Below are 16879 nucleotides of genomic sequence, written 5' to 3'. Positions count from 1 at the left end.
GCTAAGAGACAACTTTTTGGTCACTGACTATTGTATGAACCGCATGGACACTTCTTCATACTGTAGATAAATACGTAGGGTATAATGGTGGTGTATGAGGCGGCTATTAGACTTGCAGTATCAATGACTTGCTGGGAGTTATTAACGTCCTCTTTAACCCTTAGAGTCAAATATGTCACCCAGAATACCAGGAACACTCCAACTACAGACATGATGCTGATGGCGGCTCTGATCTGTGTGGTGGTGGACGGGTATCTAGTTTGAATCTTAGCTATTGACTCTTTGGAGTCTAAAGATTTGAGAAGATCAGGGAGCTTGTCCTTGATATTTCCCTGGATCCACTGCTCTTTGCAGTAGGTGGAGCTAATGGAGTAGACATTGTCTGGTTTACATGTGACCCTAGGATCTTGGGCAAGTACAAAGTTGGTAGTGTTGAGGTCACAGAGGTCTGTGGTCTGGGCGCTACAAGGATTATAAATCATACTTGGAGGTTGTTTATGTTCGTCACTGCACATTGTTTCTCCTTCCTTGATAAAGTTTCCCTCATTGTCCTTAGCCAGATCTTTAGAGGTCCCCCAGGTTGTCTGGTCCGATACAAACTCATTAGAAATTGAAGATATACATGACACAATTTGCCCTTCACTTGGTCGACACTGGGTTATCCCAGGTTCTCCACCACCGGCCTCTGATGACCTCACAATTTTAGCTTTTAGACATCTAAGGGCCGAAACTCTTTTCCTATTACGTATCAAAAACACGACTATTCTCATATTGATAATAAACATTCCCAGAACGGGCAAAGCATTGGCCAGAGCCAAGTATAGGATCTCATAGACGTGTTTCTGGGATCTGGAAGGAAAAGAATCCTGACATCCGAAAACACTCTGCTCCTCACCCTTATTCTTCATTGTGAACACGCCACAAAAGAACAAGACTGGCACGCCAAAGGCAGTGGATATCAACCAGCTGAGAGAGACGACTATCCCTAAGTGTCGAAGCTCCGCAGACCGCAGGGGATGGGAGTTTACGGGTCTGCTTCCCACCAACTTCTGAAACCAGAAGACACTCATGGCGAGCGCGGTGAAAATACTGTTGGTGATGGTAACGCTGGCGGTGAACCAGAATATCTTACAGTACATGTCCCCCAAGAACCACGTTCCATATATATCCACCAAGATGCCGGGAATGTCCACCATGCAGTTGGTGAGGAGATCCGATAAGGCCAGGTTGATGAGAAGGATCTTGTACGGTTTGATCTTGCGATTTAGGGGTACAGTGAGGAAAAACAGAGACAAATTTCCCAAAACAGCAAAGAGGCAAAGCAATATTCTGAAGCAGATCTCCGTAAGCTTCGGCAGGTCTGTGGTCATCGTCATGTTATTTGCCATGAAGAGATCCTGGAAGTATAATATCTGGCAAGTCCCCTAACACAAGATATCTACCGAGGTCTCCTCCAATTATAATGGGTCCTCTCATGTAAATCTAATCCATCACCACATCCGAAGGATAATCCATCCAGGGGAACAGGGGAAACTATGGAGATGATTAGGAGAACTCACTGCCACCCATATACATAGAGACCGGCACTGATAATGAGGAGATTACTGGAGGACGTCACTAGCTTCTAGCATTTTATACAAATAAAGAGGGATTGCCATTAAAGTGGCAAGTTCTACAATGTTCTAATTAGAACTTAGTATTTCCTGTCAGTGAATGAAAACATATATATATATATATATATATATATATATATATATATATATACTGCTCAGAAAAGGGAACACTTAAAGTGACTCTGTACCCACAATCTGCCTCTCCCCCAAACCACTTGTACCTTCGGATAGCCGCTTTTAATCCAAGATCTGTCCTGGGATCCGTTCGGCAGGTGATGCAGTTATTGTCCTAAAAGACAACTTTTAAAGTGAATGTACCATCAGGCCTGGGCTGAAGCACTGGAGGTGGGCCGACCCACTCCCAGTGAGAGGAAGCCCCCGCACCTCTATGACACGTTCCATTCAAATCAATGCAGCTGCATTATAGAGGGGCAGGGGGTTCCTCCCACTGGGGGTGGGTTGGCCTACCTCCAGTGCTTCAGCTCAGGCCTGATGGTACATTCCCCTTAAACTTTCAGCCCTGTGTCAAACTGCCGTGGCCTGGAGTATCTGTGTCCTAGCCTTGGACCACCCCTCCGTCCCTCCTCCCCACTCTCTTCATCATTAGGAATGCCACTGGCAGGATTTTTCCTATTCCTCTGCAGTGAACACTGCACAGATGCCCTAACGATCCAGCCCATGTGCCGTGCTGACACAAGTGATGAACAGGAGACAATCTGCCTGGAGCATTCCTAATGATGAGGAGGGACAGAGAGGGTGTGCCAGCCTAATGCATACACAATCTAGGCCATACCAGTTTGACACAGGGCTGCAAGTTTAAAAGTTGTTTTTTAGGACAATAACTGCATCACCTGCCGAATGGACCCCAGGACAGATCTTGGATTAAAACCAGCTATCTGAAGATAGGGGGGGGGATCAGATTGTGGGTACAGAGTCACTTTAAGGACATTACATTCAAGTTGGATCAGCCTGTAGTGTGTTTCTCTACTTTAATTGTGTGTGTGACTCTAAATCCAGGCCTCCATGGGTTAATAAATGTGATTTCCATTGATGATTTTTGTGTGATTTTGTTGTCAGCTCATTCAACTTTGTACAGAACAATTCATTCAATGATAATATTTTATTCATCCAGATCTAGGATGTGTTATTTGAGGGTTCCCTTTATTTTTTTGAGCAGTGTATATACTGTATATTGAGCTCTATAGCCTGGACCCCAGACTGATACATTGTACATAGCTAGTCCTGCTCTCAGCTGAGAAGTGATACAGTTGTATCCAGTCTAGACAATGCTCTGTGAGCTCTACAGCCTGGACCCCAGACTGATACATTGTACATAGCTAGTCCTGCTCTCAGCTGAGAAGTGATACAATTGTATCCAGTCTAGACAATGCTCTGTGAGCTCTACAGCCTGGACTCCAGACTGATACATTGTGCATAGCTAGTCCTGCTCTCAGCTGAGAAGTGATACAATTGTATCCAGTCTAGACAATGCTCTGTGAGCTCTACAGCCTGGACTCCAGACTGATACATTGTACATAGCTAGTCCTGTGGAGACTATTGTATCACTGATACCATCCAGCAGAATAACGCACACTTCACCAGGCAGTCCCATGTAAATAGTATCACTCCTCTCATCCCCCCAGCAGTATGGCGCCCTCTATACGCTCGTCCTGTCAGGGTAACGGTAACTGTAGTCTCTTCTGTAAGCCCGCCTAAATCGCCGAGTCACATGACCGATGTCACATGACCCCGTGACGTCAGCGCTCCGTACCCAGCGCAGTGTTGATGCTTTCCCTGGTTGCCGCTCGTCTTCCCGGGGCTGTGTCCGGCATGTCAGGGGGCGGGAGCCGGGCTGTACAGCGGGAGCACGGGCTGAGGTGAGGGGGCGCCCGGGCAGCTGCGGAGGAACTACTACTCCCAGCATGCAGTGAGGACTGGGTGGCACAGTGGCATTATGGTGGTGGTGCTGGGTGGCACAGTGTTATTATGGTGGTGGTGCTGGGTGGCAGGGTGTCATTATGGTGGTGGTGCGGTATCATTGTGTCGGGGGCACAGTGTCATTATGGTGGTGGTGCTGGGTGGCACAGTGGCATTATGGTGGTGGTGCTGGGTGGCACAGTGGCATTATGGTGGTGGTGCTGGGGGGCACGGTGTTATTGTGGTGGTGCGTTATCATTGTGGCGGGGGCGGAGTGCCATTGTGGTGGTGCTGGGTGGCACAGTGGCATTATGGTGGTGGTGCTGGGTGGCACAGTGGCATTATGGTGGTGGTGCTGGGTGGCACAGTGGCATTATGGTGGTGGTGCTGGGGGGCACGGTGTTATTGTGGTGGTGCGTTATCATTGTGGCGGGGGCGGAGTGCCATTGTGGTGGTGCTGGGTGGCACAGCGGCATTATGGTGGTGGTGCTGGGTGGCACAGCGGCATTCTGGTGGTGGTGCTGGGGGGCACAGCGGCATTCTGGTGGTGGTGTGGTATCATTGTGGCAGGGGCACAGTGCCATTGTGGTGGTGGTGCTGGGTGGCACAGCGGCATTATGGTGGTGGTGCTGGGGGGCACAGTGCCATTGTGGTGGTGGTGCTGGGTGGCACAGCGGCATTATGGTGTTGGTGCTGGGTGGCACAGCGGCATTATGGTGGTGGTGCTGGAGGGCACAGCGGCATTATGGTGGTGGTGCTGGGTGGCAGGGTGTCATTATGGTGGAGGTGCTGGGTGGCAGGGTGTCATTATGGTGGTGGTGCTGGGTGGCACAGTGGCATTATGGTGGTGGTGCTGGGTGTGATTATGGTGGTGGTGCTGGGGGGCACAGCGGCATTATGGTGGTGGTGCTGGGGGGCACGGTGTTATTATGGTGGTGGTGCGGTATCATTGTGGTGATTGATGGGTCACTGTAGACAATTTAGTGGTGTACGGTGTAGGTTTGGTTCCAGGTGTGGTATGTGCCACCATTTGTTATGTTTGGCACATCCGGGAGCCGCTCTCACATCTGTTCATACCCCCAGGTACCCAGTGATCCGATCCAGTCAGCTGCAGCAGATCACTGCTATGTTATAAGAACATGGACGTCTCTCTTGAGGTCCTTCTGTCGACCAGCATCAAGAGGAAGAAGCCGTGTCCCAGGCTGTGCTGGTTGGGGCAGGTTAGTGCCAAAATCACCAAAGATCTGTTTATAGCCTGTACATTGTATTATGGCTACATCCTTATACTCCAGAGCTGCAGTCACTATTCTGCTGGTGGGCTCACTATGTACATACATTACATTACTTATCCTGTACTGATCCTGAGTTACATCCTGTATTATACTTTAGAGCTGTGCTCACTATTCTGCTGGTGGGGTCACTGTGTACATACTTTATTACTGATCCTGAGTTACCTTCTGTATTATGCTCCAGAGCTGCACTCATCCTCCTGTATTCTTCTTCTAGGAGAAGGAAGCGGTGTTCCTAGTAGATGAGCGGCAGGTCAGTGAGATAAAGCTGCGCTCCGGCAATGTGAAGAAGACGTTTTTCAAGAAGAGCAACATTGTGACCTTCGCGGCATCTGATAATGGTGCGGAGCTTTGATTGTCTGGTTTGGGGACTACATTTCAGTCACTACATCCTCCTTGAAGGGAAAGTGCCAGCAGGTTGGAGGCATCTCCCTATAGGGCACATGGCGCTGAGGCTGGAGGTCAGCATTGTTTTGTGATATTAGCAGTTTATTCCCTATGCTAATTAGGTTTTTTGGTGGGGTTACCTCTCTCTGTGCCCAATCTGCCCCTGTCCGTCCCGCATTGCTGGAATTCATTAGAAGGGGCAGACCGGCCTGGGTGGATTGGTGCACTGGGGGGCAATAGGGAATAAACTGCTAATATCAAGAGAACGACACACAGGATCACGGTATGAAACCGGCCGCTATAGGGACATTTTCCATTTAAAGGGTAAAGCTGGGTTCACACTACGTTTTTACAATCCGTTTTTCTCATCCGTTTTTTTTTTTTTTTTAAACAGATGCATGTGTGTGCATCCGTTTTGATCAGTTTTCCATTGAATTCCATTCTAAGAAAACGGATCAGTTTTTTTTTAAACGGACACAAAAATGAGGTCGACTACGTTTCTGTGTACGTTAAAAAAAAAAATCATACGATCCGTTTTGATCCAGTTTTTTTTTTTTTTTTAGAATGCATCCGTTTTTCCTCCATTTTTTTGCAAAAAAAGGATGAAAAAAAACCGATTACAAAAATGTAGTGTAATTGAATTTTTTTTTTTTTTTTTTGCAGAAATCAATAGTACAATCGATTTTAAGAAACTGTAATACGTTTTATTTAAGTTTGCTTTTCTGGGAGCTGAGTGAGAGAAGATCGCAGGATGTAGTGTTTTGCAGGGCTTCCTTTTCTTCTCTCCGTGCTCACTCATCCCCCTACACCCCTCCCCTCTCCATACAGCATAATGGACATAGGAATCTTGCTTCTCCTGAAGAGAGGTGGGAATGGTGGGGGGGGGGGGAGGCTGGAAAACAGCTTTTTGACTACAGAAGGAAACTCTTTTGCTCGATAAATCCTTTTACAGAGTTTCTTAAAATCGCTTGTACTATTGATATTTATTGATTCCTGAAAAATGACATATAAGGGTGCCTTCACACCTACCGTATCGCAGCAGAAAATCCGCTGCGGATCCGCAGCAGATCCGCAGCAGATTTAACTAAATGAATGAACACAGCATCAAACCGCACTTACAAATCTGCTGCGGATCCGCAGCGGATTTGACAGTGCGTATTTAATGCTGTGTTCATTCATTTAGTCAAATCTGCTGCGGATCCGCAGCGGATTTTCTACTGCGATACGGTTGGTGTGAAGGCACCCTTAATGACAGTTATGCTTTACAGTGATATTCCCATCGCAGTTTATCCCTTGACTGTAGGCTAGGGGATACATGCTGATCACTGGGATTCTGACCCAATTGGAAGTTGTGTATATCAGAGGACATTGATGCATTTGTTGTTCTCTATCCACACATGGTCTCCATGACGGCACTGCGCCTTATTGGTGTCCTGCAGTGCAGCCTCAGGCTCTTCTCTTTGTTTCCCTCAGTATTGGGTTGTAAATGTGCCGTATGTTGTGTTACCTGGACCTCAATAAGAGGATAGTACTGTATATTCCTTTCTTTGCATCTTCTAATGTGAAGTTTTGCAGATAAGAGGTAAGTTAAAGGGGAACTCTGGAGAAAAAATATTTTTAAATAACTAGTACTGGAAGAATGGTGATTTTACAGTCGGAATTATTGATAAATCTGTAAAACTTTCTGACACCAGTTTATTTTGTTCCGGAGTGCCCCTTTAAGGTTAGAATTGTAAACCCTTTTCTGCTCTCGTTCAGGAGCCTGGCTTGCCGCCCTTCACCTCTCGGGGGAGCTGTCTCTGTGGAATAAGGACACGGACTGTCTGCAGATCATTCCAGCGAGTGACGAGATCTCTGGAGAAATCGCATCGGCTCAAGGTAAACAGTATGCAAAGGCTTGTCCCTGGTCTGACCAGCAGCCTGATGTCCTCCTCTTGCGCTGTATAAAAGGGCATCAATATATTATATTATAAGGAAGGGAAGCACAGTATACATTACCTTAAGTGAGTGGAGCTGCAGTACCAGACATAACCACATAGACTTGGGGGGCGCTGTGTTAGTTACTGTAATGAGGGTGATGCAATGTGTGGGGTTTCTAGACCCCACCGATAACACATTGAGGATCTGTCCTACCATTATACCTTCCTCTTCCCTGTGTCCTAGATAGGCCCTTCTATGTGGTGCACACATACTGAGCGGACATTAGAGGGAGGGTATAATGGGATCCTGGATGTCTTATACTCTTTGGTTTCCTCTCTCAGGACACTCTTTGAGGTTGCACCTCTACGTGAGTGGTGATGGCGGCAGAGTCCTCCTGGCACTTCACACCGGCTGCGTCTACCTGTGGGAAAACACAGAGGAGAAGCCTCAGCTCCTGTCCCAGAAGAAGCGGATCCTGCAATGCCGGTGGAGCAAGATAGAGCAGAGTGACAGCGCGGTGTTTCCAGGTGTGACCGATAAAGAGGCGACGGTGCACGCCATCTTCATCAGTAGTGAGGTACAGCCCGTCCTCTCACTTGGAAGATCTTCAACTTTCTGATAAAATTTGTTTACATTTTTCTCTAGTATTTAACCCCTTTAAGACCGAGCCCATTGATGCACAAAAGTCCAGGACAGATCAATGCAATGTTCCTCCCCGCCTTCTAAGAGCCATAGCGCTTTTATTTTTCCACCTACAGGGCTGGTCAGGTGTCATTTTTTTGTGCCATGATCTCTAGTTTTTATTAATATTATATTGGTGTAACAGATAAATTTTGATAGCTTTTTATAAAAAAAAAATTTCTGATACATTATTTACTAAAATCAGCTATCCTGGTGTTTTTTTTTTTTTTGTTTTTTTCATTTACTCCGTTCACCGTGCGGAAACAATGTTATATGTTAATAGATCGGACAATTCCGCACGCTACGATATGTAAAATGTTTATTTTTTATTATTTTTATTTTTATAATGGGCTAGGGGGTATTTTAAACTTTTATTGGAAGGGGGTTTATAAGGGTTTTTTAATACGTTTAAAAAATTTTTTTTATTACACTTTTTTTTTTTACACTTTTTATTACTGTAAAACATGCAATCAATAGATTGCATATACTGATCTATCCTAGCATAGATCAGTGTTATCGGCGATCTATGCATAGAGGCTGCCTGAGAGCAGACCCTATACATGGATTCCCGATCAGACAGGACAGAGATAAGTAACTTACCCCCCGCAGCATGGCCTTTCATTACCTCCGGCCCAGACACACTGGTGTGTGCGGAACCGCTCTCACTGTAACGGTCCCACACACATCAGGAGCCCCGTCACTGCAAGAATGTATATATACACGTTACTGACGGGAAGGGGTTAACAACGTGATGGCTGAGAGTGGAAGAGAATAGAGGCCATAACCAGTATATTGCTAGTCGTCTTCATTGTATCCAGCTTAGACAATGCTTTGTGAGCTAAAGAGCCTAGACTGATACATTGTACATAGCTAGTCCTGCTCTCAGCTGAGAAGTGATACAGTTGTATCCAGTCTAGACAATGCTCTGTGAGCTCTACAGCCTGGACTCCAGACTGATACATTGTACATAGCTATTCCTGCTCTCAGCTGAGAAGTGATACAATTGTATCCAGTCTAGACAATGCTCTGTGAGCTCTACAGCCTGGACTCCAGACTGATACATTGTACATAGCTATTCCTGCTCTCAGCTGAGAAGTGATACAATTGTATCCACTTAGCTCACAGAGCATTGTCTAAGCTGGATACAGCACTGATAATTCTGCATGTCAGATGGATAGTCCAGTTTATTCTCTATGGGAGCCGGGCAGCTGAGCACTGTACTTGGCTGTTTTCTCTGCTCCCATAGAATATGAATGGAGCAGTGCAGCACTTGCACAGCTCCCTGGTTTACAGGTGGTCGTACTGATTGCCCCCCTGCATTCCCTGGTCTTGTCCAGTGACTTGGTCCTGCTGTGACGCTTGTTCCTTTCTTTATAGGTGTTGGGTGACAGCTGTCTGTGCACATTTGTCTTCTATTCTGGATCGCGGCTTGTGATGACTTTCCTGGCTCTACGATGGTTCGAGAGAGAGCAGAAATTACACAGGTAAAGGCTGCACACCTATATAATAAGCCGAGAATTAAAGGGGAAGAGGGGTCTGTACTTTATACACATTACTGGTTACTTAGCATTATGTTACAACTTCCCCCTGCCTTCTCCATAGAAGTGTATGCACCAGCCCTGCAGGGTTATTACCATAGCGAGGGATGCTGGCAGATGGCACAGCTTATCTCCCAGGATAGCAAAGGATCTGGCTCAGCTCTATACTCCTCTTAGCTGAGAGCAGGGCTAGCTATGTACAATGTATCAGTCTGGAGTCCAGGCTTTAGAGCTCACAGAGCATTGTCTAGACTGGAGACAACTGTATTACTTCTCAATTTTTTTTTTATCCCACTCCCTTTCTGTTAGCTTTAATGGAGAAGGGGGCTTGCTCAATACACTATGTGCAATGCTTCATTGCAGGAAGGAAAGTGTGTACATGCTTGTATAAATGTATGTGTGTATATGTATGTATATATGCATATATATAATATATTAGTTATATATAGGGTCATTCTTCCCTTAGTGTGGCCCCGTACCATGTCCACTGGACACAACAGGACTGCTCTGTGCTCAGCGTCGCCCCCTCCTGTGCTCCATTGAAGTCCAGAGGCGCTCTGCTGGCTCGCTTCTCCAGAGATGGATTGGTCCTAACCTTGGCACTGAACCAAAAAGACCCTAAGGTACGGTCAGAATAAGTAGATCTCCCTCCTCCAGGATCTGAGGGGGCTGCGGTGGGATCACCTTCTCTTCCCTTCTTACAGGAGACCTGTGTGCTCTTTATTAACACAATGAACTTTGTCACTGTGTGTGGCAGCTTGCGGGGCTGCGGCAGTAGGGATCAGCAGATACCATCAAGGTTACTCAGGTAAGAAAATCACATCTTTTTATTTGTTCTTTAAAGGGGTACTTTGAAAAATAATAAAAATCTTCAGTCTTCCAGTACTTATCAACTTCTGAATGTCCTGCAGGAAGTGGTGTATTCTTTCCAGTCTTACACAGTGCTCTCTGCTGCCACTTCTGTCTCTGTCAGGAACCTCTCCTGCTCTGGACAGTTCCTGACATGGACAAAGGTGGCAGCAGAGAGCACCGTGTCAGACTGGAAAGAATACATCACTTCCTGCAGGACATACATCAGCTGATAAGTACTGGAAGACTGGAGATTTTTGAACAGAGGGAATTTACACATCTGTACAAATTTTGAACGAAAAATAAATTGCCGGTGCAACCTTTTTAAGCAGTGTTCATCATAAGATTCTAGTTTTAAGGGTTTTGCTTTTGCAGGTCTTATTGGGTGGCTGACATGTCCTGGACTGCGAATAGTCTCTTCCTGGCCTGTGTACTAAAGAGAGGGTCACTGCTTCTGTTGACTCGTATGGGTGAACTCCTGACTCTGACCACCTTTGGGTGTAGCATTGAATTTGGTCCGGCAGAGTTTATTCCACTTCATCCATTGATTACATACAGGTTAGTGTTGCAGTACACCATGCTTGATATCTGACTGCAGACCTTCACTATCATACAGAGGTTCGAGGCGAGTATGTAACTCTCAACATTTAGGCCCTTGGAAGGACAACTCCAGCGTGTTTTTTTTTTTTTTTTTCCAAATCAGCTGGTGTCAGAAACCTATATAAATTTCTCACTTCTATTTGGGTCAAAGGGGTAGTGACTCTCCTTAGGAGAGCCCGTAATAAAGACTTGTGGAGACTCTCTTTGCTCAAGAGGTGTGAGAGCTATTTTGCATATCCTTTCTTCCAAACTTCTATTTAAAAGTTTCAAGTCTTCCAGTACTTATCAGCTGCGGTATGTCCTGCAGAAAGTGGTGTATTTTTTCCAGCCTGACACAGTGCTCTCTGCTGCCACCTCTGTCTGTGTCAGGAACTGTCCAGATCAGGAGAGGTTTTCTATGGGGATTTTCTACTGCTCTGAACAGTTCCTGACATGGACAGAGGTGGCAGCAAAGAGCACTGTGTGAGACTGGAAAGAATACACCACTTCCTGCAGGACATACAGTAGCTGATAAGTACTAGAAGACTTGAGATTTTCGAATAGAAATAAATTACAAATCTGTATAACTCTCAGACACCAGTTATTGTAAAATAAAAAAAAAATATATTCACTGAAGTACCCCTTTGAATGTATTATGCAGTGCAGGAGTGCAAAGATGGCTGACCTATTGGAATAAAAAAAAAAAGTTTCATTGCTTGTTTCTGCATGGATTCTTACACTGAAATCTATTGGAGCTTTAAAATCCAAATCCAAATCTGAACTTTCTTTTTCTATGTGAACAGTCCCTTATAACAGCCTATGGGGACCCCCCACACTGGGCTAACACCCTGCATTTACAGAGATTTTTGTTGTGGCCTAGCCACCAACACTGTAATCTTATGCTGCAGGGTGGGAAGGCTAGTTGCATCTTTACACTCTCAATATGTGTTGTTGTTGACATCTCCATGGTAACAGACTACAATAAAACCCATGTAGTCTGAGCATGAAATAATTATTTCACTAACTCATGATCGGTAAAAGTAAAATTCCTCTACCTTTTGGCTGCAACTACAACTCCCAGCATGCAACACAGGTTGGGGAGCACTGATCTTCCTCTATATATCTGGTTCCATTCCACCACTGTCTTAGATCTTGTTTCCATATTCTGCACATTCTTCTGTGATCTTCTCTTGTCCTTCCATTTATTTCTCGCTCATCATTTTCTCATTCTAGCCTCCTTTTCTCATCTGTTCTGTCCTGCAGACATATATGTGTAAGTATTAGAGTCAACACTTCACCACTGCTGAGTGTGACTATCCCTAATGCATCATGTGACCTGTGTACAGATCCTCCTGGGCGAGGGCAGAAGGTGTTACAGGAGCACTAAACATACAATCTGCACAAGAAAATAGGATAAATTCTGGGACTTCCTCCCTTTAATCTTTTTCCTACTGACCCTATTATGTCTCATGTTATAAATAAATCAGAAAAATGTCCCCCTTTCTACTACTCTCTGTCCTCGGATCCCTCCCCCGCTCTTCTCCATCTGCACCAGGATCCCCCCCCCCTCTCCTCTATCTGCACCAGGATCTTTTCCCCTCTCCTCCGTCTGCACCAGGATCCTCTCCCCTCTCCTCCATCTGCACCAGGATCCTCTCCCCTCTCCTACATCTGCACCAGGATCCTTTCCCCTTTTCCTACATCTGCACCAGGATCCTTTCCCCTTTTCCTACATCTGCACTAGGATCCTCTCGCCCTCTCCTCCATCTGCACCAGGATCCTTTCCCCCTCTCCTCTGTCTGCACCAGGATCCTCTCCCTCTCTCCTACATCTGCACCAGGATCCTCTCCCCCTCTGATACATCTGCACCAGGATCCTCTCCCCCACTGATACATCTGCACCAGGATCCTCTCCCCCTCTCCTCTGTCTGCACCAGGATCCTCTCCCCTCTCCTCCATCTGCACCAGGATCCTCTCCCCTCTCCTACATCTGCACCAGGATCCTTTCCCCTTTTCCTACATCTGCACCAGGATCCTTTCCCCTTTTCCTACATCTGCACTAGGATCCTCTCGCCCTCTCCTCCATCTGCACCAGGATCCTTTCCCCCTCTCCTCTGTCTGCACCAGGATCCTCTCCCTCTCTCCTACATCTGCACCAGGATCCTCTCCCCCTCTGATACATCTGCACCAGGATCCTCTCCCCCACTGATACATCTGCACCAGGATCCTCTCCCCCTCTCCTCTGTCTGCACCAGGATCCTCTCCCCCTCTCCTTCATCTGCACCAGGATCCTCTCCCCCTCTCCTCCATCTGCACCAGGATCCTCTCCCCCTCTCCTCCGTCTGCACCAGGATCCTCTCCCCCTCTCCTCTGTCTGCACCAGGATCCTCTCCCCTCTCCTCTGTCTGCACCAGGATCCTCTCCCCTCTCCTCCATCTGCACCAGGATCCTCTCCCCCTCTCCTTCATCTGCACCAGGATCCTCTCCCCTCTCTTCCCTCTGCACCAGGATCCTTTCCCCCTCTCTTCCGTCTGCACCAGGATCCTCTCCCCCTCTCCTCTGTCTGCACCAGGATCCTCTCCCCCTCTCCTCTGTCTGCACCAGGATCCTCTCCCCCTCTCCTCTGTTTGCACCAGGATCCTCTCCCCCTCTCCTCTGTTTGCACCAGGATCCTCTCCCCCTCTCCTCTGTCTGCACCAGGATCCTCTCCCTCTCTCCTACATCTGATCCAGGATCCTCTCCCCCACTGATACATCTGCACCAGGATCCTCTCCCCCTCTGATACATCGGCACCAGGATCCTCTCCCCCTCTGATACATCTGCACCAGGATCCTCTCCCCCTCTCCTCCAGCTGCACCAGGATCCTCTCCCCCTCTCCTACATCTGCACCAGGATCCTCTCCCCCCGCTCCTCCGTTTGCACCAGGATCCTCTCCCCCTCTCCTCCATCTGCACCAGGATCCTCTCCCCCTCTCCTACATCTGCACCAGGATCCTCTCCCCCTCTGATACATCTGCACCAGGATCCTCCCCCTTCTCCTCCATCTACACTAGCCCCCTCCCCCCTTGCTCCATACCAGCTGTTCCCTAATGTATCTTTCTTACCAAAATCTCTGAGAAATAAAACACCTTAGATAATGGAGATGCCACTGGCACAGTCACTGTTTTTACCTTCTTGTTGCAATCGGTACAATACACTGATTGGGCATCACAATGTCTCTCCCCACTTTCTTCTAGATAGTTCCTGTAAATTTCATTGACTGATATTCCTGATTTTATGTTCACTAAACTATTTTAGGCCACCAATGCCGATCCCAGAAGCCTCCAATCCCAATGACTCGCTGGGGTCGGTGACATCAGAGGCGGATCTCATGAGACAGAGGTATTCTGTGACCTGCCACCCTCGTCTGCCCTACATCATGGTGTCCGATGGATACATGGTGACCACGCTGCGCTTCGCAGACAATCTCTCTCCGCAGAACTTCATGAAGGCTTTACTGCTAGACGCAGCCCAGAGACTGGAGAACGTGCGACAGAAGCTTCACATAGTAAAGGTGCCACACCATACTTGTTATAGTGTCCCCTGTGCTAATATTCTGGTTAGGATGCTACTATTATATACTTGTTGTGACATCCCCTGCTGTTGCATACTTGTCTGGGCGCCCCCTGCTGTTGCATACTTGTCTGGGCGCCCCCTGCTGTTGCATACTTGTCTGGGCGCCCCCTGCTGTTGCATACTTGTCTGGGCGCCCCCTGCTGTTGCATACTTGTCTGGGCGCCCCCTGCTGTTGCATACTTGTCTGGGCGCCCCCTGCTGTTGCATACTTGTCTGGGCGCCCCCTGCTGTTGCATACTTGTCTGGGCGCCCCCTGCTGTTGCATACTTGTCTGGGCGCCCCCTGCTGTTGCATACTTGTCTGGGCGCCCCCTGCTGTTGCATACTTGTCTGGGCGCCCCCTGCTGTTGCATACTTGTCTGGGCGCCCCCTGCTGTTGCATACTTGTCTGGGCGCCCCCTGCTGTTGCATACTTGTCTGGGCGCCCCCTGCTGTTGCATACTTGTCTGGGCGCCCCCTGCTGTTGCATACTTGTCTGGGCGCCCCCTGCTGTTGCATACTTGTCTGGGCGCCCCCTGCTGTTACACACTCTTTTGGGGGCCTTCAATTTTTACCTTCCTGTTAGGTTGCTGCCCCCTACTGCTACATTGTTGTTAAAGCACCCCCTGCTTTTATACACTTCTTAGGGAGTGCCCCCTGCTGTTACAAACTTGTTAGGGCGCCCCCTGCTGCTACATAAGTGTTAGAATGCCCTCTACTGCTACATACTAGGGGAAGTTAAGGGGGAGCCCTGACATCAGAGACTGCCATAAATTTGGTTACAATTTGTTTTTTTTTGTTTTTTTGTAGTCAAAGAAAAATGGGATGAAACTGAGGACGTTTTCTTCACTAAAAGCCACATTATTAAAAGACTCTTTGAAAGAGCCGTCCGCCATGTCACATGTGCCGAGCTTTCTCCAGGAGGAGGAGGAGATCTGCGGACAGCTGGAGAAGCTTCTAGCACAGGTAGTGAGGGGGGTGGTGGAAATACATATAACCGTCTGTCACTAGCCAAAAAGATGGATATACCAGAACTATTGGTTCTGACCATCAGCGACCCAAACATGAGGGGTGTCTGGTCCCCTATAACTACTGTGAATGTTCTATCCTATCTGCAGGAATGGGGGGGGGGCAGATGCATGGAGGATATCATGGTGCCCATATTGTCAGTGTTACTCCTTCCAGTATAAAATTCATTTCCCGGCACTCGCCAATCAACTGTATGATTGGTCAGTGCCAAGAAATTTATTTTCTTGTTTGAACGGGACTTGTTCCTATCTACGTGCACCACCGGAGAGTCCATTGTGCTGAACTGAACTTTTGTGTACTCCTTGCGGTATGTCAGGGAATGTACTCCAGTGTTCTTACCTTTTTCTTGTTGTCAGGAGGACAGCGAGGAGTCAGATGATCAGGAGTACACCGCTCCACCAGATGGCACGTATGGCAGAGCTGAGCACGGCAGACTGGAGTTTGCTTCCATGTTTGACACTATCCACGCTAGTGACCAATATGCGGAGAAGAGCGATGTCCTCAGCGAGCTGCTGCGCATACGCAGGACTGTACTGACAGCGTGGGCTGTGGGGGTGTCTATGGGCGGCGTGGCACAGACGGGCGCCTTGTTGCACTACGCTGTCGGCTGCCTGACTCACTACTTCTCTATTCTTCAGAATCCCAAATGCCCAATGCTCCAACCTGATAAACCTTCCAAAAAGAAGGCAAGAGGCGACCCCTGGAGGTCATACGTTTCTATCTTTCACCAGTGCCTTACTGTGCTGTGCTGGGATGTGGCTCCACGCCAGACCATGGGGCATGTGATAAAACTGACCGCAGAGGCCGTCCGGCTGATCCTCCTCCAGCACCAGCCGTCATGTCTCTCCAAGAGTCTCCTGGAAAGCTTCTGCCTGATAAAGATGGTTTCCCAGAACCTGACAGCAATCTATGCATCTAAGTTTGAGTCCATCTCTGGAGCACCGACAATGGGTGATGCGGCTTGTCTGGACTCTCTGAAGACTCCGCTGTTTGAAGCAATGAAGCAGCCGGTTATGGGGTCAACGCTTCAGTGTATTCTTAAGGAACCCCCAAATTATGGGGCAGTGAGAATAAAGTCTGAGAAAAGGTACATTGTGGAATAAAGGGGTATTTTTTTTTCTTTCAAATCAACTGGTGTCAGAAAGTTATACAGATTTGTAATTTGTTTCTATTTAAAAATCTCCACTCTTTCAGTACCTATCAGCAGCTGTATGTCCTGCAGGAAGTTGTGTATTCTTTCCAGTCTGACACTGTGCTCTCTGCTGCCACCTCTGTCCATGTCAGGAACTGTCCAGAGCAGGAGAGGTTTTCTATGGGGATTTGCTACTACTCTGGACAGTTACTGACATGGACAGAGGTGCCAGCAGAGAGCACTGGGAAAAATACACCACTTCCTACAGGACATACTGCATTTGATAAGCACTTGAAGACTGGTGATTTTGAAACAGAAGTAAAATACATATCTATATAATTTATAATAGTTGAG

General features: G+C 47.5%; 2 protein-coding genes across 2 annotated transcripts in view; one reads left to right on the top strand and one right to left on the bottom strand.

Moving 5' to 3' along the window:
• Positions 1-20: 20 nt before the first annotated feature.
• LOC138786567 (D(2)-like dopamine receptor) lies at positions 21-1370 on the bottom strand. Its single transcript, XM_069963552.1, has one exon. It carries the CDS (start codon positions 1368-1370, stop codon positions 21-23), a length of 1350 nt encoding a protein of 449 aa, XP_069819653.1.
• A 2019-nt stretch (positions 1371-3389) lies between these two features.
• The window catches only part of CPLANE1 (ciliogenesis and planar polarity effector complex subunit 1), a 45069-nt gene continuing 31579 nt past the window's right edge, over positions 3390-16879 (top strand). The window contains exons 1-12 of the mRNA XM_069963551.1: positions 3390-3490; positions 4614-4750; positions 5037-5160; positions 6965-7084; positions 7468-7703; positions 9185-9291; positions 9812-9968; positions 10050-10153; positions 10570-10752; positions 14069-14324; positions 15175-15330; positions 15750-16480. Coding sequence (XP_069819652.1) covers positions 4670-4750; positions 5037-5160; positions 6965-7084; positions 7468-7703; positions 9185-9291; positions 9812-9968; positions 10050-10153; positions 10570-10752; positions 14069-14324; positions 15175-15330; positions 15750-16480 — 2255 coding nt within the window. The 5' untranslated portion in view covers positions 3390-3490; positions 4614-4669. The remainder of the gene's footprint in view (positions 3491-4613; positions 4751-5036; positions 5161-6964; positions 7085-7467; positions 7704-9184; positions 9292-9811; positions 9969-10049; positions 10154-10569; positions 10753-14068; positions 14325-15174; positions 15331-15749; positions 16481-16879) is intronic.

Source organism: Dendropsophus ebraccatus, chromosome 3 (assembly GCF_027789765.1).
Source record: "Dendropsophus ebraccatus isolate aDenEbr1 chromosome 3, aDenEbr1.pat, whole genome shotgun sequence".
In the NCBI taxonomy this organism is placed as follows: Eukaryota; Metazoa; Chordata; class Amphibia; order Anura; family Hylidae; genus Dendropsophus; species Dendropsophus ebraccatus.
Note: the sequence above shows the minus strand (reverse complement) of the source record. Positions and strands in the feature narration are given on the sequence as shown.